Here is a 23,146-nt window from a genome sequence, read left to right as displayed (position 1 = left end):
CGTCTTTGAGGTCTCATAGATTTTATATAGATCACTGGTCATGCTCCTGCATGGACACTAGTACTTAAAGTGATAGTTCACCCAAAAATGAAAATTCTGTCATCATTTACTAACCCTCATTTCAAACCTGTATGACTTTCTTCCTTCCACAGAACACAAAAATATATTTTGAAGAAGGTACCCATTTGTGTCCATACAATAGAAGTGAATGGATGCTGCTGCTGTTCGGTTACCAACTTTCTTCAAAATATTTTTTTGTGTTTTGAGGATGAAAGAAAATCATAGGCTGTGTAAATGATGACAGATTTTTCATCTTTTCATCACTTTTAGGGAGATGTTTCTACCAACTACTTATATGTTTGTAATTTATAAGTTTGTTGTATATGAATGACAGTTGGTGAGAGCGGTCATGCTCCCATTCGGCAATGCAGAATGCATTTTGCTAAAGGATATTGTCAGAGGAACAGAGTAGGATGTAAAACTATGAGTGTGTGTGGAGAGAAAAGTACCCTTATCGTCAATGACTTCACTCCAATAGCTGTCATCGCAAAACTTTTCATTGGTCGTTCCCCACCTTCTCATTCTCACATTCTTGTGTGCCTCGTATGCTAAAAGCGCAGAATGGGGCCGCAGGTAAATTTCTCTCTATCCACACACACAGTCATTGTGAGCTGCCCATGCCGACTGTGGGCTCTTCACAGATGGCTGCAGGTACCGTGACACGCTTGGCTGATAACCAAAGGACTTCAAAGCCCCAGACAGCCAGAACAGAGCAGAGTGAGTCTGCCCCACTTTTGATGTGCGCCTGGAGGAGAGAGAGAAAGGGACACTGGCGCCCCGACAGACCAGAGCGCTCTTAAGAGCCGGAGATGAGCGGACCCATTGCCCCTTAATGAGCTCTGCTCGAAAACCCATCACGCTCAGACAGACGCAGAGGACCTCTTTGCCTTTTTCTAGTCAACCCAGCATAGCTCTGCTGTCAAGTATTTTAAAATGAAATCTTATATTATGATTAATCTCATGATTTGGTTAACGCATTAACACACTTTTTATTTTGCTAATAGGTGACATTTTAGTTAATGAGCTCTTTAACTTTGTGCGCATTTGAGAGAGAGATACTCACACACAAACGTTGGTTTTCATAAACAACATAGAACAATATGAATATGTTTCGCATTAAATAACAAATTAAAAAAGTTACATCGAATTAAGTTTCAAATGAAAAAAATTAACAGCATTAAACGTTGAATTAAACGCTTCGCTTGTGTTAATACTGTAACTGTGACAGCCCTTCTGATAATGTAATAAATCTTTGCCGCTTCTTCAATTTGCAGATCTCTTTGATTCCAAAGATATTTTTAATCTGTGGTGAAGGTTGTTAGAGACTGAGAACATGAGGGATACGCTTTGGGTCTCTGGTGCGTGAGGGTTTTACTCCATACGCTCTCTCTGACCGCTCTCTGAACCGACCTCTCGCTCAACACGCACTCGAGAGAGAGGCATCCGGGGAAAGGGAGGGTGTTGATAAATGCGGTATCTTCCAACCTTCCATCCTCTCCTCTGCCGGGGTGCAACCGACAGGGCCCACATCCTGGAGGTTAATAATTGAAAGGGTGCTGGTGGGTTGTTGGCAGGGTGTAGTTGTGCGTAGGCTTTAACCTTTGCTTGTGTGAGAAGCCCCGAGTCAAGATCAGTGACACACACAGTCCTGCCCTCCCCTCTGCGTATCCCATAAGTCTCGGAGCCCAGAAAATCTCTCTCTCTCTCTTTTTGGCTCCGTCTCTGTCTCTAAGAAAGGCCAAATGATGACCTTTCGCTATGAAAGCATGGCCTTTGCCGTTTCAGGGATTGTTGTTTTTACCTTGCAAACTTTATGACTGCAAACAAGAGACATTGCAGGCGCTAGGGAGAGAGGGAGAGGTCAAGGGTTTCGAGCCGATGGATCAGTCTGTGACTGAAATATGCTCAAGTTTGTGCTGTCATTCTTGAAGGTTGATACAATGTGTATATGTGTGTGTTTGTAGACTTTGTTCCCTCATGGGCTCTGGATCCTGTTTATATAAGGCAAGACTTTCATGTGCCTTGAAAGTATTGCATGTTGTCTTTGGTGGCACGGACAGACTGAGTTATAAGAGGCTTTTCTGTTTGAGGATCGGACACCAGCATGCCTCAATCTCTGAATGTCTTTAGTATAGCGCTGTGGGCTGTTATAAACTCTAAATTAGCTTTTGCTCTCAATGAGGTTTTGAGACAACTTAAGATGCCTCAATAATGTACATTTGTTCCATTTTTGCCTGCGGAAACTAAGAATGTTAGTCACATGTTTTCTGTCATGTTTATTGTGGGACCTTAAAGGACCAAAGCACTTATGATTCAGCTCTCTAAGATGGGAGAGATGGATCTTTCAGGTGGTCAGTTTGGAGGTTAAAGGGATAGTTCACCCAAAAGTTGAATTAAGTAATCCTTTATGTACTTTTCCTTATGTCATTTTAAACTTTCTTCTGCAAAACTCAAAGGAAGATATTTTGAAGAGGGTTGGTTATCAAACGACATTGGCCCCCATTGACTTCCATTGTATGGATACAAATCCACGTAGACATTTTTCAAAATATCTTTTGTGTTCCACAGAAGAAAGAGACAAATACATGTTTTAAAAAACAACATGGTGGTGAATTAATCATGACCGAATTTTCATTTTCGGTTGAACTGTTCCTTTGACTACCATAGTAGGAAAAAATAAATGGTAGTCAAAGGTGATTTAAAAAAAATCTAAATATCAAATTTTGTGTTAAACACAACATTGTTTTCTACTATGGTAATGAGTGATGTCCCCAGAACTGAAAATTGCTAAAACAATTCAAATATCTTTCCTAGTGTTTAACAGAGCAATGAAATGTATAAAGGTTTGAAACAACCTGAGGGTGAGTAAATGATGACAGAATTTTCATTTTTGGGTGAACTGTCTCTTTAAGGTGTCAGTGGAGTGTGATGTTGGGGCAGTTTGGCACTGTGGTCTGAAATGTCTCATGCGGCTGACACTGCTAAAGCCATGTGCCTGAACTCATTTGAGAGGCAGGGATACACATCCACACACACACACACACAGAATAACATGATTCTGAAGCGAAAGCTTATCACATCAGACACATGGACAGTCTGTATGTGTGTGTCAGTCAGGCCTTCACTGGTGTCATTGGTGATATTCTGCTATCGCCCCGTTGTCCGCCAACCAGCCAGAGCCCTAAAACAAACATGTTTTGGAAACACTTTTTTGTGCATTACCATTGGCTCCCTGGAAGTGCGATCTAGTCTGACTGGTTCCTCAGTGTGATCTGATCCAGAGAGACGCCCCTGCACAGATCTGTTTAAATGTGCATTTGTAAATGTGCCTGGTTGTCTATTTGAGAATTTCAGAAGGTAGCGACCAATGTGGCCTGTCATAGTTACACAATATAAGTGGTAATGGATTCTGCAGGCACCCAAATAATGCATGCAAAGTGCCACATAGGAAAATATGACACGCAACAATCTTTCTGTAACTCGGTGCTCTGTGTTCTCATATTTTCAATTCCTATTTTCTGGAGTAAAACATAAACATGATATCCAGGATGGAAAAATTGTGACACAGTAGAAGTATACTTCATATATAAATTACCTACAGATTCTTTAAGGGATGATTCACCCAAAAATGAAAATTCTTTAATCATTTATTCACTATCGTATTATTCAAAAGCTGAATGACTTTTTTGCTTCTGCATAACACAGAAAAGATAGTTTGAAGAACGTAGGTAACCAAACAACATTGGCCCCTCTTGACTCTCGTTGTATTGACACAAAACCATTTCTCAAAATATCTTCCTTTGGGTTCCACAGAAGAAAGATTCATGTACAGTTTTAATACGACATGACTATAAACAAATGATGGCAGAATTCGTATTGTTGTAAACTATCAGAGATCAAGTGGGGTTTACCAAAGATAACCATAGACATCATTGATCAGATTAGTCATTTGTGTGACATGAGAGACTTTGGCCTGCTATTTAAAAGCATTTTTAATTCAAACTCTGGGTGTGTTCCTTCCTAAAGCGTCTTAGAATTTAGGTGCTATAAGGAGATATTCTTGGTAGGGTGGTGTTACTGTTTGCATTTGAGCACATTAATTAAAGTTAAGAAGTGGAGCCACATGCAGTATTGATGCTTCGAGTCAGAGAAGGTTTACCTTCATTTTTATCACAAAATTGTTTATTTAACAGATTCCTTGAATATAGGAGTTCTTCGCATAAATTACAAACGTATAAACATCTTTTATAAATGTAGGTTTTATATAATTATTCTTTAAATCCCGGAAGACAGAAAAGTTCCTTTGTTTAGCTATTATTTACAGGTAGTAAAGAAAAAACATCCAAAAGCTCATTGGCTTTTATCATTTAATTTGTCTTTCATAAAGGTCATAAAGGAAATGCGAATGTATGTCTTGTAGAAACACATTCATCATATTAAAGCCAAAACCAATTAATTCTCCTAGACAGCCTCTGATAGAGTCACGGATTGCATTATTTTCTAACTTATTGTTGTGCGCTGTGTGTGTTACATGTTCCTGTTTTTTTCTGTCCAGGCCTATAATTTCATTCGTGTCTCCCTTGAAAATGTCAGCTCCTTCTGCAATCTGATTACTCATAGTTTATAGCTTTGCTAACGTATCAATATGTTGTGTATACCTTGTTGTTAACTTATCATTACCGTCAGTGCCTGGTGGGACTCCAACCTTTGTTTATAGACCTCTCAAAGCTTCTGCACGAGAGCACCTAAAGTAAAGGTGAAAATTGTTTAATTCTATGAATAAAACGTATTCTGCACCTTTTGAACCTTTATTTTTTATCGTATTATTTTATTTTATTTAATTATATATTTTTATAATATTATAATCTAAATCGCAGTTTCTTGCACCACTGTTGCCGGGCATATGCACATGACTTCATCCCCCTTTTCTGTACCTTATAAACATCACTCATCTGACATCTGTTATGATTGACTAACCTTCACAAAGTTCACACTTGTCATTCATCAGGGCAGGTTGTGTTGCCAAACACTCAATAGATGCTGATATGTAAATTTTGTCGATACTAACAATTTTGAATGATTTGTTTTTGTAGCATAATTTATTGAATACATAATTATTCTGGGTGGACAATGAAATAAGCTTCTTTAAATACTGGACTTCCGTATATTATTTTTAGCTTTTCAGGTCAAAAGACAAAGATCATCTTGTGGTACGTCCCCTTAAAGAGCACTTTCCAGCATTATTTTTTTCCATAGGGGTATAGAGGTCAGTCCCACACAAACACACTCCCTGATATATATGTGCAGGAAGGAGCTCATGTAATGCATCTCGCATTAGTCATGTCTGTTTATCTCGGTGTGGTATTCTCCAGAACAGTCATTTGTGTAAAGATTATACTTCATGGAAAACACAAACTCTACCAGCAACTGACAGATGTTCTGAATTCTGGAAAATCACACAGTGTTAAAGGGATAGTTCACCAAAAATAATTCTGTAATCATTTACTTCTTCAAAGGGAATGATATCAAAGCTTCTTTTTCCATCATCATCATTTATTTGGCAGACACTTTTATCCAATGCGAATTACAGTGCATTCATTTTATCAGTATGCGTGTTCTTTGAGCTTCAAACCCATGACCTTTGTGCTGCTCAACACAATTCTCTACCTATTGAGATGTGTAGAAAAGGTTACTTTGTCCTTTTTTTTGATAAAAGAATTGTCCTATAAAAGAAATGACCTCATTTCTAGTGATTTTGATTAAATGTTTACAAAATATTTATTTTGGGTTAAACTGTCCCTTCAAAATGATGCTAAACAGGTCAAACTTTCCTTAACAGTTTTTTTACTTTCACTTCAGAGTTGTTTTGTCAGGATAAAGAATAATTTTAAGCAGTCGGTGCTAAAATACGTCACATGTATCCGTATGTTGAGCACCACAACTGCAGGATGTTCTTTGCATTTGTATGTGTGTTGTTTACACGTCACGTAACAGTGTGTGTGTGTGTATGAATCTGGTTTCGTCCGGCCCTGACTTGGCTCTGTGGTTAGACTCTGGCATGTTGCTCAGGTCTTGCTCTTTGATGTGCCAACAGTGCAGCAAAAACCTGCAAAACATATTTTCGCAAGCTCACAGACACACACACTTACAGAGAGACTAGTCAATAACTGATGATTTTACTCTGAAATTAAATATTTTAATTAAAGGGTAAACAAATTGATCTCCGTTTTTTATTAGCGGTGCAATATTAGGAGGTTGGCTTCAGGGTGTATCGATACCAAGCTCTCTTTTACTGTAGCTGTCTGATAACAGGGCTGTACAAGCTGCTTCTTATCGGGTACTTGCTTGTCTCTAAACGCCGCTCTTCTCAGTTTTAATGCTCTTGGAATACAAACTGAGTTTGTCAGCTGGACCTGAAGCTTAAAGTAGCTGTGAGGTCTTAAAGGAGCTCCGTCATTGACTGCAAGAAAATTATTTCAAGCTTTTTTTATAGTAAAAATATGCTAAACTAGACGCATGACAGGTATCAAGTTGTGTTTTTGGAGAAAATATAACCATATTCAAGGATGTGTGCTATGTTTAAAAACTCTTTAACAGTTTTAAACACGCTTATGTTTTAAACATACACTTTTTCACAGTAGATGTCTCTAAAAACAACATTTAACTGCAATATTTTGCTTCTATAGTAAATGAGTAGTTGACGAATGATCCGTAAATATGTGGCAAAAATGTAGAAAGAAAACATAAATATCTTATTATATTTTGTATTTTCAATATAAATCTTAATAATAAAAAGATAAATATTAATAACAGTTTGTTTTTGTGTGAAAACGCCCCATGTGTGCATTGCTGTATTTGTTACGACCCATCCATACGCAGACACACTTGAGATAATGGGTTTTGCTCAGAGGTTGCTTTTTCACGAGACTTGATTGCTGATGTTTTTTTTGGTAATGTGTTAGAAGATATATAAATAGACCATTAATAAGACACTATACGAATATAATGGGCAATGTAATTTCTTCAGAGAGCCTCAATATACAGCCGTGGAAAAAAATATCAAGAGACCATTTCTAAGACGAGTTTTAGTTTTCTTGACATTACAAGTTATAGGTATGTGTATTATAATTTTTGTTTCATTCTGTGAACTAGGAACAATATGTCTTCCAAATTTCAAATAAAATTTCCTTTTGCATTTATTTGGAGAAAATATAAAGGAAAGAAACGGGTCAAAATAACAGAAAAGATGCTCTGTATTTTTCACACCTCAAATACTACAAAGAAAACAAGTTCAAAACAGTAATTTGTGTTTAGGAAAAGTTCAAAAGGTATTTTTTGTATGTCATAACTGTTTTTATCACAGTTCTTGTCATGCTGTCAGTCTTTAACATTGCTGTTGGATGACTTTGTCACTCCTGAGGTTTGATTTTGTTAGAATTCAACAGACAATGGACCGGAATGACCACAATACATCTAGAAGTGCTGATTAAATAAAAATTTGAAGTGATCTCTTAATTCTTTCTGGTTGGTTGCAGGCTTTTGTATTTTGACCAAGCAGAACATCATTTGAGATGTTGAAATAAGCAGTATAGTCTGCATTGTCTTGGAGAAATGTTAAAGAGACTTCATCTCCGATCTTTTTCTTTCTCGTGGACAGATCTCTACTTACTATTAGCGATCAGCCTGCGATTCACAAACAACCCTAATAGTGCTCAGATAGTCAAACATTATCGCTAAGTGGTAATGCTTTATTTATGTTGTGCTCGTGTGTCCGTGAGAGTCCGTAGCTGCCTCCGTTTCGTTCCATAAATAGGCTGGGATGTGATCTGTAAATGAGGACTGGGTGGTCAATAACCTGCATTATACAATCTTCCTCTCTCCACCACCTATCCGTCTCTCTCTCTCTCTCTCTCTCTCTCTCTCTCACTGGAGGTATCATGGTTGGAGCAGATGAGCAAGACCAGTGTGCTCAATATGCAAACCAGAGAACACAGAATAAACAGCCTAAGTAATGCTCCTGCGAGCTATGTGTCTTGTTTCCTGCTGGCATTATTCCTATCTTCATACACTGCATGAAATGTGGGCTGCCAGCCTCTCCGAGCTCTCTGAAGTGTGCTGGCCCTGCTCTGCTCTGGAGGTGAGAGATACACTGTGTTATGAATAGAGACAATAGCCAGAGGTTTCCTGCTTATACTCTCCCAGGAACTATAGGAGGTTTTATTAGACAAGACAGACAGAAAGAAAGAGAAGGGGTGGAGGAAGGCTAGAAGAGGCTGGGGAGTGAGATATTTTTATTAATTTCGATAATTGTAATTCTTTTATTATTTTAATGTGATTTATGGCTTGATTTAAGTGCAATTATTTGATTTAAAACAGCACAAAAAATGCTGGCTTGTTTCATACCATTGTTGGGTAAAGGTAAAGGTAAAGGTAAAGGTAAAGGCCAAGGTCCAGTGTGTAATTTTCAGGAGGATCTGTTGACAGAATGCAATATAATATACACACAACTATATGTCTTGAGAGGTGAACAAAGACTTTGGATAGTAAAGCGTTATGTTTTAATTACCTTATGAGCCATCTACATTCACCTCAGGTCCCCTTACATGGAACCCGTCATGTTTTTTAAACCGTATCCGGGAAATAGACAAACTGCTCTACAGAGCGTGTTTCGTTGATAAGTTATCTCCTTCTGCAAAGAAGCAAAAACGTGACGACATCTTAGTTCTGTGTCAGCTGTACTAGTGTGGGGGCGAGGGGTGGAGTGAGCCGTTGGTTGCAATTCGCAGCCTTTTCGCTAGATGCTGCTAAATTTCATACACTGGAGCTTTACATTTACATAAAAAAATAACATAATAAAATATAATGACAAAACATAAATGTGATAAAACAACATTACAAAATGTTCATAATTTCTTTATCATGGGCTAAGACAACCCAGCAGTTTGAGTCTGTCCATAGTTAACTTGAATATTTATTGTGCCATTTATTGGACATTTTTACAAGCTGTGGATTCTTAGATCGAAAGCAAACAAGTCACATGTTCTTGTGTTCTGTTAGACTGTTGTTGTACATTTTGTCTTTCTAATGTCTTATTTTGCACTTTTTTTTCTATTCAATTTTTTGAGCGCAGCTTCCAATTGTTTGACGAATATGAATAGAAGTATACAATTATTTGTCATGCCAGTACAGCACATCTAAACCAAACAAAATAAAACTGGAACTGCTTGTAGACGGGAGAGAAGTGGACATGAAAGCAAAGGTCAGTCGAGAGATTGTTTGATTACAAGAGTCTCGCGAGATGGCAGATCGGATTGAGTGGCACAATAAATAGAGGATGGATGAGCTGGAAAAGATCAGTCCAGAGCGGAAGAAACCAAAGAACGAGACATGGAGAGATAATAAATCACTACATCTCATAGCAAGTCAGGTAATGGGGAGACAGAGTCAACAGCTCGAAAGAGAATAAAACGACAAAAATAACATTTTGTTTTTTTGAAGAGCGAAAAGAAAGAAAATAACATTGGTGTTCTCTACTTCCATCCCCCCCGATGGTATGCCACAGCGGGCATTGCGCAGAGCCACAGGGGATAATGCTTTGTCTAGACAAGCGGAGGTCAATTCATTAACCACCCATTTCTTCCCCGGGTGATTTTTCCCAAATACCTTCGTCCTGGATCAAATACAAGAGACAAAGCAAACCTCTGCGGGACGTGGTTTGGGTTAAACCCCCTAAACCAGACGGTAGTTGAGATTTGGTATGAATTAGGCTGAATGCAAATAATGCTTTTTCATGGGCAATGTTTGAAAATATTATCCAAATGGTGAGGATTTGGTTATGTCATCCCACTCCAGTGTAATAGTTTTATTCCAGCCTTTCCACTTTATGCGTATTATTTTATAATTTGATGAGACTTTAATTGTAATGGCAATGCCACCTAAAAGTAAAAGTTCTGTGATTATTTAATCACCTCCATGTCATTCAAAACCTGTATGACCATCATATTTTGAGAATTGTCTCAGTGGTTTTGTGTCCATACAATGGAAGTCAAGGGGGCCAATGTTGTCTTCCTTCCACCTTTCTTCAACACATGTTCTCTCGTGTTCTGCATAAGAAAGAAACTCATACAAGTTTAAAAAGACACAAGGGTGGGTAAACGATGAAAGAATTTTCATCATTGGGCAAACTATCCTTTTAACCCACTTTTAAACCCTATAAACTCATATCAGTAATATTATATTGTACAATATTTAACTCGCCCAGCACTGGGAGATTAACCAAGCTTGCACAAAAAAATATATATTTCCTGAAATAAACTGACCAATAGGATTTCACTGTGCTGCTTGTAAACCTTCGGTATTTTCAGTGGCAGTGCATTAAACCAGCTCACTCTCTTTGAGGTGTGCTGAAAGCTGGCTGGCGCTACCAAAAGCATCCCAGCTTTATAAATATAAAAAACAATGGACCAGGGTGCTTTTCTTCCCTCTGTAGAGTTCAATTCGTATAAACTTCCACCGTTGAGTTTCTGTGTGGTTTAAATGTGATATCAATGCATAAACAACATTCTTGGAACATCATAGAAACCCTGGTAGTCATCTAGACCATAAACACATTTTGTAGTCTCATTGAACGGCTGCGTGTGAAAGCGAATGCGTTGTTGTGAAATGCATGTTGTTTGGAGATAACGTTCTGACCATTTGACCTCCTTCTTCTTAAAATTTCATAACTATCTGTTTGGATCGAATATAAGCATGTCTCTGTTTAAATCCGGTTAGGATGTACACGTGTAGTCTGGTTTTCGTTACAAGAAATGTGGAATTACAGGTACATGGCATCACCGGATTGGATTAGTAGCCAAAAAAATACAAAAATTAATGATGACTAGATATTGTTTTGTTGCACGGTGGTAATCTAAACGTACCGTGAGACTATATCATGTCTGCTGCGATGAATTCCAGGGATGTTTCATCTGATGGGAGATTTATTATTTTTTAGGCCCGTCCCCTCCTCTGACGCACACGCACAAACGTAGAGCCACTATGTTCAAATTATTTTTAGTGTAAAGACATGGCAAAGAACAGCGTAATCCAAGGAGTGACATCTGGCCTAGTAGTTTATGGGATTACCATAGGGCCCTTGCTCTTAATAGCACAGACGGATCTTCTAAGTTACTTGATCTAACAACATACTGCGAAATTAAAATGTAGTATGTGCGGTATATTTTTTGATATATTGATATACAGTATATGTGATCTGGTTTTAAGATTTAGATTATAAATATTAAATATATGATATAGGTTGCTGGGGTGAATGCAATAAACGTTATGAACTGCATAGAATACAGAGTCTATAAATTGTAGACGGTCAGGCCTGTGTTACTAATTAAATTAAATACATAAACATCTTTCAGACTTAAAAAGAATGAAAGTATCCCTGAGACCTCGAGCTACAACCAGACGACCACGGAAATGATGAGCTTTTTCAAATTTAAGAGGAAAGTGGATGGAGAGGAAGCTCATTTTGAAAGCGCAACCATCACGACCCATAATAATGATAAAGTGTTCATGCTAAGTTTCCTTCCCCTGTTTCCTGTCTTGAGAATATTGTTGCGTCAAGGCATTCCTCAAACCGAGCAAGATTCATTATGTTCTTGTAAAACGAGACCATGAAGGAAAAAGTCATTTATTCTTACGGTGATTCATTTTGTATGGAAAACAACATAGGAGATCCATTTTATATTTAATGTATCCTGTGAAGGAATAGAGATATTCAAGATGGCTTTAATCATGTTATTGAGTCGTATAGTTATGGCTCGTACATCAACGGACGATTTACTAACCCTTACTTCTTTACAGAACTCTACGTGGTTGTTTTAAGAACACAATGAAGAATTCTTACTATTGAAGAGTATATAACTAGGGATTTTTAGTACCAACTTTGGTTTATGGAGTGTAACAACAAGTTTCTGTACATAGAAGCTGAAAAAAAAAACGATTATTTCATAATAATAGGTAGTTATTCTTACCTAACTTCTTGACGCTATCTCAAATGATTCGTTCCGCGATTCATCCGTCTAATCCCTCCTTTACGCTAGCCTAGTATGATGTGATTGGTCAGATGGTCTAGTCTGCTGTGATTGGTCTACCACAAATAAGGCTCAGGAGCTACATTGTTTGGGGTAGACGAGTTAACTTTTTGGGGGCAGTGACGTAAATCCGCGGCGGTTCGCTAATCGGACAAGCGACTACTCGTTCAGAGTCGACTTCCTTTATTCCTAGCAAATATCTTTATTCCAAGCAAATAACTTTATTCATTCACCTTCAGATTTACAACTTTGCAGACAGCTTACTTTCAAACACAAGAACATTACACACTGGATGAAAATTAATCTCATGATCTCTTGTTATGTACTTAAGGAATCCTAAAATGTATCATGTACTGTAATTGAGTCATCTCAAGCAATATGACATTTTTTGGAAAATACCTACATTGAATTTGTCACTGAATCTCTCCAATCTCATTGTCCACCCCGCAAACTGTCACATCATCTCAGGTCATGACACACATCCATGATGCCAATTTTGTGTGCTTTTGGGGAAAGGAAGATAAGCTCTTAATTTTTACTAATGTAAGCTATTTTTATGCAAATCTTTTTCATTTAAGACCTTGATAGCTGTAAGAAAATAAGAGCTCCTTGTGGGAGTAAAATGATATGGGAGTGAGTAAATAATGTTATGAAATACTTATTTTTTGCTTGAACTATTAACTGAATGTTAAAAAGGAAATCAAGGCTGAAAGATTAAGCTGTTGTTTTAAACCTCTCAGTCAGGCTATCTTTAATTGGCAATTTTTTATTTAATAAACGCATTTAACCATTTTGCATCCTGCTGTGGATCTTCCTGTCAGTCTCTTTAAAAGTGAATGTGATGGGGTTTAAAGCACTGCCTGTTTATTTGTGCCTCAGAGATCTTACAAGTCTTTCCTTCATGCTGACATCAGATTATCATAATTGTGACGTGCCGGCGCAGGAATACAATAAAATAATTGTGCATTACATAGAATTTGTGTCTGACGGTGGGAATCGATATGCACTTGTGGCATTAAATGCACGCTGAAGGAGCCTTTCATTTCCTAGCGTGCTAATTCAGGCCACTTCGGAAATTCTGTAAATAGTGTATTACAGCATCCTCTGCATGTAAACCTCTCTGTACTGTAATCATTATTTTAGCACTACAAAAAGGCCTGCTTGCGAGGGCTATATCTAGGCACTGTTCGCTTGAAGAAGTATCGCCGCTTCTGAAGAGAGAGAGTTCCCAGAAGCCCCCATTTTCTCCGCTCAGTTCTGTTTGTGTTGTTTTGCGTTGAAGATCTGATGTTAAGATGTTTCGATGTTTCAAGTTCAAGCACTTTTTTATTTTTGAATGCCTCTGGAAGAGTGATGTGCATCTATTTGAGGTTAATTATGCGAAGTGTTGCATGCATGGACTACTATCTTTTTTTAGGAAATTGTGATCATTCCTTTAGGCTCACGCAATTTTCTATGGTTTTGGGGTTGACATGTACTTCGTGTCTTTTTGGTGGAGCTCATATGGCATAGTGGTTGTTTTATTTTTTACAGGAACCCTGAAGGGAACGTTTTTTCTCTACATACAGTATATTATTGTTTTACATTTAGCTCTTTTACTTCAGTTTTCCGCTGTGTGAAGAGTGCATATTATAAGTAAGGCATTGTAATTTGGTGTATCACACTTTTATTATGTGAGCACACATACTTAACATTCACTCATAAAGAGATGTTTGTTTTCAAACTAATCCGTAAAAATACAGCGTGCTGTACTATAATGACATTTTTCAACCACAACCCTTATCACAGTTTACAATGTTTTGAATTTTTAGTTTCATTTTTAGATTATTTATAATGCAGCTTTTCTTTTAAGGACCCATACCTTTGGTGTTTACAGTAACAGTTTGTTCTTTAAATTATGGGAACGTTATTCATTTGGAAAATAATGTGTGGATACGACATACACTAGGGATGTAACAATATTATCGATATTGTGCTATCGCGATGGCAAACTTGTCTCAATATTAATCGTGGTCACATGACTGTTTGAAAGGGCCTAAAGGGATTTTTATGTCATTTGACCCATCTCGTACTATAACTCATATCTCTAAGCAACAGTTATGATTAGTGGATAAAGAAAAGAGGATCCTTATGGTACGTTTCCAAGTCATCATTTGTCATTTCAAATATTCCAATAAATGTCGTACCACGGACGACTAATTATCGTACAGAGAGATTTTGATTTTGTTACATCCGTAATATACACATATGGTATGTGTTCAAGAAAAACAATAATTTTTGTTTCAAAAATCTAAATTTAGGACAAACCGGTCAAAATGAATGCGTGCAATGAATACTGCAAAAAAATCATATTCATGTTAAAAACACAATGTTTTTAAATGTATCTAAATATCTGTTCAAACATATTAAAAATTATCCATTTTTTGTCACAACTTAAATGCGTCTTGGCATTCTCTCAGTCTTTCACATGGTTGTTGGGTGACTGTCCTTCCTGAGGTTAGTTTCTGTTGAAATTCAACATTTGCCACAATACACGCAGAACTGCTGCTTAATAGTAAAACTGGAGTGGTTTCAAGGCTGTACATTTATACAACATCTATTTATGTATTGTAATCACATGTATTTAGTTCATGTTGAAATATTCATAAATACAGTATATTAAGGTAAATCAGTCCAGGTGATGCCCTGAAGCAGATTGTCAGCATTAGTTTCAAGTCAGAGCAATGAGAGCGAAAGCCTGCAATCTATTTGTTCAACTGCTATTTTATAAGTTAGCATCTGGACTCTGACTCGATTAAACTGGCTTGCTGTGACCTGTACGATTTTTATTTAAAGCTTATACTCGAGTTTCAGTGCTAGTCTCACATTCCCTCCTCTCTCTCTCTCCCCCCTCCCTCTCTTTTTCAGGTATGGCCTCGCAAGTGCAAGTCTTCTCCCCTCACACTCTTCAGACAAGTGCTTTCTTTAGCGTGAAGAAACTGAAGGTGGAGCAGAGTTGCAACTGGGATATGACGGGGTACGGCACGCACAGCAAGGTCTATAGTCAGAACAGCAAGCAGAGTGTCTCAGTCGCCCCATTGGGCATCAACGGCGCCAGTCTCCAGGTCTCCAACTCTTCCCTGTCCTACGAACAGGCACTCCTCTTCCCAGCCGGTTCAGGGCACATCGTGGTGGCTTCGGCCAGCAGCACGTCAGGGCCGGCAGGTCAACTTTTGGGCAGCACAGGAAGTAGCGGGAGCGGCAGCGGAGGGCACAACCTGACGCGCCGCAGCACAGTCAGTCTGCTGGACACCTACCAGCGATGCGGGCTTAAGCGCAAAAGCGAGGAGCTTGACAACAACAACGGAAGCAGAAGCAGCGTGCACCTGGTCGAGGAGCAGCAACCGCCCGCACCCATGATCCAGAACAACGCTCAGAGCGGGGCCACCGTCGCCACGGCGACCACCTCCACAACAGCGACTTCCAAGAACAGCGGCGCCAACAGCGAGGGCGACTACCAGCTCTTGCAGCATGAGGTGCTTTGCTCCATGACCAACACCTATGAGGTGCTGGAGTTCCTGGGTCGAGGTACGTTCGGACAGGTGGTGAAGTGTTGGAAACGTGGCACCAGCGAGATCGTGGCCATCAAGATCCTGAAGAATCATCCGTCTTATGCGCGGCAAGGACAGATCGAAGTGAGCATACTGGCGCGGCTGAGCACGGAGAGCGCGGACGACTACAACTTTGTTAGGGCGTACGAGTGCTTCCAGCACAAGAACCACACGTGCCTGGTTTTCGAGATGTTGGAGCGGAACCTGTACGACTTTCTCAAGCAGAACAAATTCAGTCCATTGCCGCTCAAGTACATCCGACCGATCCTGCAGCAGGTGGCCACCGCACTTATGAAGCTGAAGAGCCTTGGACTGATCCACGCCGACCTCAAGCCGGAGAACATCATGTTGGTGGACCCATCTCGCCAGCCCTACAGGGTCAAAGTCATTGACTTCGGCTCTGCCAGTCATGTCTCCAAAGCCGTGTGCTCTACCTACCTGCAGTCGAGATATTACAGGTAAGAACAATAAAGGTCACTGTGTCTTCTCAGAACTGCTCCTATTGTAATGTTTTCTGTCAAGGACTACCTTTTGTTTTGTAGAACATGTATTTTTTATTCTAGGAGGTGTGTAGTAAAAACCAAAGAAGGTCTTTCATTTGTGTTGTCGTAAAGAGTTTAGAAGATTAAAATGGCGTGTGTGGTGTGTTTAACAACCAGCTAGTATCACCTTTGAGATGTGCAAGGGAGATATTCTCTCCCTTTCAGACTTTCTGATTTCTGATGCATGAACAAATGCATGCAAGGGGTTTACTGTAAACAAGGAGCCAGTTGCATCCCCCCACCTAAATCCTGCATACTCATCACTATTTATCATCTCCCGTGGGATGAAGATGTGGGGTCAGCGTAAGTTCCCCGGCTGTACTTCCCTGTAATCCACACCAGCATGCCCACATTAGAAACAGATGCCTCATTTAAAAAGCAGTTTATTTTTTCCAGTCAACTTTTTCATTTACTTGTTAATAACCACTTTTGGGTTTCGTTTTGTGTAGACGTAGACCCGGTTCACAAAGAAGCTTGATCTCAGTCGGGTTGTCTTGTTGTAAACTCAGAGCGGCTTAGGTTAGGTGTATGACCACACAGCAACCATGAGGGAAATAAACTTCAAGGAATGAGTCAGTCCAAGTGCTGCCAGATGTGCTGTACATAGACGTTACTTTTAGGTGCCACCGGCATCGTTGCTGAATGAGGGCGGGTGTCTTTCAGGCTTTCATGTGACTGTTCGGGATAATTGCTGCGGTGAGTGGAAACTTTTAACTAGTGTGTTGACCACTTGGATCTTTCAGATTGTGCCTGCGTAATCGGTTTAAATGTAGGAAATGATCTGAGATCAAACAGGCTAAATATAACAGGACAACATGCGTTGAGCTCAAGGTCGCTGTAAATTAGTGTTTAATGAATGCTCTGTCCCAGATTGGTCAAGAAGATTTGCAACAGGATGGATAAGTGATCTGCTGCAGTCTAACATAACCGTCTGCACTCAAAAGCTTTTCTAGTAATTATTTTTTTCCCCCACATTAAGTATAACCATAAACTCATTGAATAACATGCTTGGAATTATATAACATTAAAAAAATATTTTTTTATCAAGCAGCTTTACACTTTTCTCTCGCTTAAGTGGAAGTACATGAGCTTATTACAGTGTGAGATGGAATACTTGTCCTTTCACTTATGGGTGTCCGTGCAAAAGATGATCCCCATAATTCACGCCACACTGGAATGTAGAGAAAAAACAGCTGACAATTAACAGAGTCTACACATTAGTAGACGGAGACATACAGATAGAGAGAGACTGTGGGTATTACTACTGTATTGTTACTATTACACATAATCTGAACTTGGGTGCATAACTGGTCCTGCAGCATATGTGTTAATGGAACTACAGTATATTGACTGATGTCACACCCTATTATAGACTAGAATATCATAGGGCCCTTATTACTTACCTTATGCCAGTAAACAACCCACTATACCATATACATTGTCTGTAAAACTTGTGTATTTTAGTGATGCATATAGAGATGCTTCTTATAATCCATTTCATTGTAACTCTCATTTATATAGCATTTCTGTGCTGAAAGCAACAAGATACATCAATCAGACCTCTGTCCACTGCTAGCAACCTCATTTTTCAGTAACGGGACACACACAGAAATGTAGCCGGCAGCGACCCACCTGTACAGACTTCCCACTAAGTTTTATAGCCCATGGGAAAGGATCTCCCTGATCTTAAAGCAGCAGGCTGTTCATGAAACAGGGGTTCGCTTCTGTTTCTTATCAGAAAGAAATTTTTAATGGAGAAGGGAGAGAAAGATTGCGTTTTTTGGGGGAGGATCATGAGAAAGAATTTGTTTAAAGGCTGCTACCAGAGAAAATGTGCAGAGTGAAGAGAATATATTGGTGATTTCATGTAATGTATGAACTCTGTCAAAGATCCAGCTTAGCTGTTCTGGGTACGGCTGTCACGATTATGAAATTTGGCTGACGATTAATCATCTATTAAATAATTTCGGCGACTAATTGTCTGTTTTAAGGCTTTGACAATATAACTATTAATGAAAGTTAATTTATTAAATGAATAAGCTTTATACTTAAGAAATGTGAAAATTGTGTTAATAACTAATATTATTTACTATAGAGTGACCTTAAGAGAGTCTTGAGCACTAAAACTAGATATGAGGGACTTGCTGTGTAGATACAGCAAGTCTGGAATCAAATCAACACAAAACATACAAAGTTAATACTTCTCAAATGATGGAGAAGTGTAACTTGAATGTGAGCCCAGATAAAGAACAGTGAATGTAAAATGCAGCAGATACTACAGATCATCCTTGTTTTCTAAGGATTCATAATAATTGTGGTTATCTGAAATGCGATGACGTCAAATAATTACGATGAGACAGTTATTTCATACTTGTGACAGCCCTAGTTCTGGGTTTAATATAGGGTACTGTAAGTTTCCTCAATCCAAAGCAAATATATTGATGTTCAGAAATAATATTTATGACTCCGTTATGGTACGGCACCTATGAAAGATGTAAATTGATAATAAATGTAAAATAATGTCTTTGAGAATATGCGTGTGGAAATCTAAGGTATAGGACGACGTTTTTAAATCAGCTGAAAATGAATCTTATTCTATATATGTCTGTTATCAATAGATGACTTTATTATATCTTTACCTGACACCAGGTACATGACTACATAAAAAAACTGTGGGATGTGTCAAAATGAGTATAAAATATGTTTTGTGACAATTAGCATTATTCAAGTTCAGTCAGTTTAGCTTTACTCGTATCAAACCAATAACATTCCCTTTTGCCGACCAACCCTCAAAAAATCTCTCAAAAGGGGACCAAAAACAGTACACACTTCTACTTTGTCTCGATTTCTTTCTGATAAAAATGAGCCTTACTCAAAGAAGCTTAAAACATGCTTCTAACGCAATTTAAACTGTCCGAACTTAGGCTGACCGACGTACCAAGGTTACAAAAAGTTTCTATCGGAGGCTTTTAAGAGAGCCGTTACGTGATGACATGCTCGCTTCTGCATCTTCTGTTCCGTTCCTGCAGTTGTTTATTTTGGCAGCGCTTTGAAATCGGAGGGACAATTACCAGTGACCTTTTATAGGACAGGAAGCACCAAATGTTCCTTTTGCATATTTTTAACTAAAGTCCCTGTCAGCCCACCCTTCTGCTCTCTGCTTTCTAAAAGGATCCTCTTAAGACGTGCTATCAGCTGTTTAAGCGATAGTGGGCAGCAGGGGAAGCTTTGGATGGCTTTGGTGTCATTCTTCCACTGCGAACGCCCCTTAAAAGCTTCCACAAACGGATGTCAGCGCTGGAAACGCTGGCCTCATCAGCTGTTCTTCGCATCTTTTGCTGCCGCTGCTAAACGCAAACTCGCAGACTGTCTGTTCTGCTGATATTTGATCTGTTGAACGTGGGCGATTGTGGTGTGTTGGATTTAAGAGCTCACATAACATAGGTGTAGGCTAGTCTTCTGGTGATTTATAGATTTTTCTCGGAGATAAATTAACACGAGCAAACAAAGCGGCTCTAATTAAAGTAAACATTAGCAAGGCAATAAACCGCATGCACATGCAAGCCGTTGAAGATACAGTTGGGTCCCTTACACGTCACATATGACTCACACGTCGAATGGATTGAATTAGGCATTTACAGCCGTGCTGAAGTAGTAAACACTGCAGTTTTATTCAGCTCAAGTGTGATTTCAGAATCTGTTTTGTGACTCATTTGCAAGAAATAGCTTTTCTTTTGTATTTGTTGGTTTTTTTTCTCAGTAAGGCTTTGCTAACACAACATATTGGATGCGTATTTACACAAGGCCATCATTCCAATGATCTGAGGTTGTCAAACTGGCAGTCTCACTTGTTTCTAACACTTCAGGTTATGTCAGCGTACCTCCCTCTGCCCTAGCTGTGTTGTAAACTAAGGAATGATGTAAAAGGTAAATCTGACTTGCTTTCTCAGGACTAGATAAAGCAGATTAGTATCCTGTTCCAGTATGACCGTTTGACCCTTTTATCTTAAATGACAACATGAAAAGGAGGTTTGTTATGAATAGGGATTTGTCAACTAGTTATTGATTCCTTTTTAAAATAGTTAAAGTGACATGTTTGAATGTTTTTTATGATAAAAATATAGTTATTTTACATGCACACAAGCTTTGTTTTCTGTGTTTACATGCTTATAAAATATAAGATTCATGTTCATATAGATTATTTACATTAAATTAATACAATTGTATACAATAATAATACTAGGTATTAGTGCTTAACAAATTTAAGGTTTGTCCCTAAACTTACGGTATGGTGTGATTACCAGAATCATTTGTTATATTTCTCTTATGGTTTACATTTACATTTACGCATTTGGCAGACGCTTTCATCCAAAGCGACTTAAATTGCTTTATCCTAAACATTTTACATAGGTATTTGCAATCCCCTGCAACCTTGCGTTAATCCGTTAGTGTAAGCTTTTTAGTTGCTGTAGTATTTCTAACGCTAAAGCATAATAATTGTTATTATCCATCATTTTTTTAATTGACTGTTTTACGTAAAGTAAAGCAGAGAAAAATAGTAAACACTTTATTATTTGTAATTAAAGGGATACTTCACCCAAAAATGAATATTCTGTCATCATTTACTCACCTTCGAGTTGTTCCAAATCTATATAAGTGTCTTTGTTCTGATGAACACAGAGACAGATATTTGGAAGAATGCTTACGTTACGTGTTCCTTATAGGGTTTAAAGTGCATATTGCAAGTAGATTTTTTAAATGAAAATGAATGCTTTTCGTTAGCAAAAAGGTGGCATCCCCTTCTTTGTATTTAATAAAGAGATAATACAATTAGTTAAGTGGTCAATTAGAAGCTGTGTTACACCCATTTCTGTGAAACGTTGAGACCTTGGAGCCAACAGCTTTGAACCGGCGAAAACTCCAGGCTTTCTCTCTCATCTTCAATCTGGAGATCTCAGGTTAAGTAACCTCCTTAACGATCTGAAAAAGACATCAGATGACACTGCTAGACCTGTAAAGCAGACAGTAGGAGGAGCAACATGACACAACAGAGAAAACACCTGCACCACAAAAGAGAAACCTTGTTACACATTTTTACAAATAAAAATTATAGGTCCTCATGGACGTAACACCCCACCAATAAGTTTCTTATTTCATCTTTAAAGACAGAAAAATAATTCAACACCAAAACAGCCTTACAGTTCAGCACCTTCGGCTTGGGACAACACATCAGTGATGATATTTTCTGAGCCCTTTATATGCCGAACATCATTGTCATAATTTTGAATGAACAGCACCCCTCGCATTAAGCATCGGTTTGAATCGGACATTGGTGTCAGAAAGTATGTACAAGGAGAGGAGTAATCCCACCTCCCACAAATAAATCAAGAATGTTGCAACGCTAATAAGAGCGAAAGAGCTTGCTCGATGGTACTATAACCGCTTTTGCAACTTGTAAACTTTTTGGAGAAATATGCGACAGGTTGATCGATTTTGTATTCATCCTCTTGTAAGAAAGCCGTGCCCCACCCTTTATCGCTAACATGAACTTGCAACTTGAAGGGTTTTTCAAAGTTAGGGGCGGAAAGGATGGGGGCATTGCTCAGAAGATCCTTCATCGAGCATTCATCACCCCACTTAAATCTCCTGCCTGTGGTTAAGAAATTGAAGACACTGCAACTAGCTGTGACAGACAGATTTTGCCCCCCATTGACTACCATAGTAGGAAAAAATGTGCCCCAGAACTGTTTGCTGCATTCTTCAAAATATCTTCTTTTGTGTTCAACAGAACAAAATAAAAACTAAATAATAAGTCATTTTTCCTAGTCAATGGGAGGCGAGATCTGTTTTGATAAGCAAACTTCCAAATATCTTTCTCTGTGTTCATCAGCACAAAAAACAGATTGGGAACAACTCGAAGGTGAGTAAACGATGACAGAATTTTCCTTTTTGGGTGAAGTATGACACGGCTGCGGTCGGAATGAGGATAGCAGATGAGCCAAATGCTGTCATACGGTCCCTTTCTCTCCTCTCTTTCTCATTTGCTCTCTCTTTTCCTCCATCCCCCCACCCCTAGCTGTCGTCAGTTCTCCGTGTACTGTGAAGGCCCCGCTGGATACAGCAGTGTGAGTCATATTGGTTAGAGGTCACAGATGAAGAGACAGAATGGCCACTCAGTCAATACTCTCCAAACGTCAGAGCCTTAATATAGGAAGGCTTGAGGGGAAGCACATCTTACTACAGTTGGCTGAAATTCAGCCTAAAGATGCGCAGCAGCAGGAAAAAGCCTAACGGGATCCGGAGGTCATGACCTTGCTTTCTTTAGAATGTCCAACATGCTAATGGCCGTAGCTTTTAACTTCGAAGACGAATCTATTTATTTGCACACATCGATCACACATCGATATTGTTGCAGCTTCAATGTGCCAGGATGCAGTCAGCTAGTATTTTTTTACTCACTGCTGTAAATGCACTCCTAGTAATACTTCTGACTTCAATTTTCTTTTTTTATTTAACAAAACTTGATTTAATAAGATCTCAAAGCCCACCTTTAGCATTTGGGGTCTATAATAACTTGAAGTGTATTTTTTGTTTACAATTATCGGTGTTGGCTATATTACTCTGCTTATTTATGTTATGTATTATATATCTGCACTTTACATATTATAGCTCATTTTGCACTGGGTGTGTCATGGTGTGTTATAACATCACATCTGATTTAACCTTTGCTAAGGTAAACTTTTATATGTGACCCTGGATCACAAAACCAGCCTTAAGTAGCACGGGAACATTTTTAGTAATAAACAAAAATACATTGTGTGGGTCAAAATTATCCATTTTTTTTTAATGCCAAAATCATTAGGATATTAAG

General features: G+C 38.6%; 1 protein-coding gene across 2 annotated transcripts in view; it reads left to right on the top strand.

Moving 5' to 3' along the window:
- The window catches only part of hipk2 (homeodomain interacting protein kinase 2), a 79,842-nt gene that overhangs the window by 5,829 nt on the left and 50,867 nt on the right, over window positions 1-23,146 (top strand). For both annotated transcript variants that reach the window (XM_056765672.1, XM_056765671.1), the window contains exon 2: window positions 15,051-16,191. In XM_056765672.1, the coding sequence (XP_056621650.1) occupies window positions 15,051-16,191 (1,141 nt within the window). The remainder of the gene's footprint in view (window positions 1-15,050; window positions 16,192-23,146) is intronic.

The sequence above is a fragment of the Triplophysa dalaica genome, chromosome 14, assembly GCF_015846415.1.
Source record: "Triplophysa dalaica isolate WHDGS20190420 chromosome 14, ASM1584641v1, whole genome shotgun sequence".
In the NCBI taxonomy this organism is placed as follows: Eukaryota; Metazoa; Chordata; class Actinopteri; order Cypriniformes; family Nemacheilidae; genus Triplophysa; species Triplophysa dalaica.
This window is presented reverse-complemented; position numbering and strand designations above follow the sequence as displayed.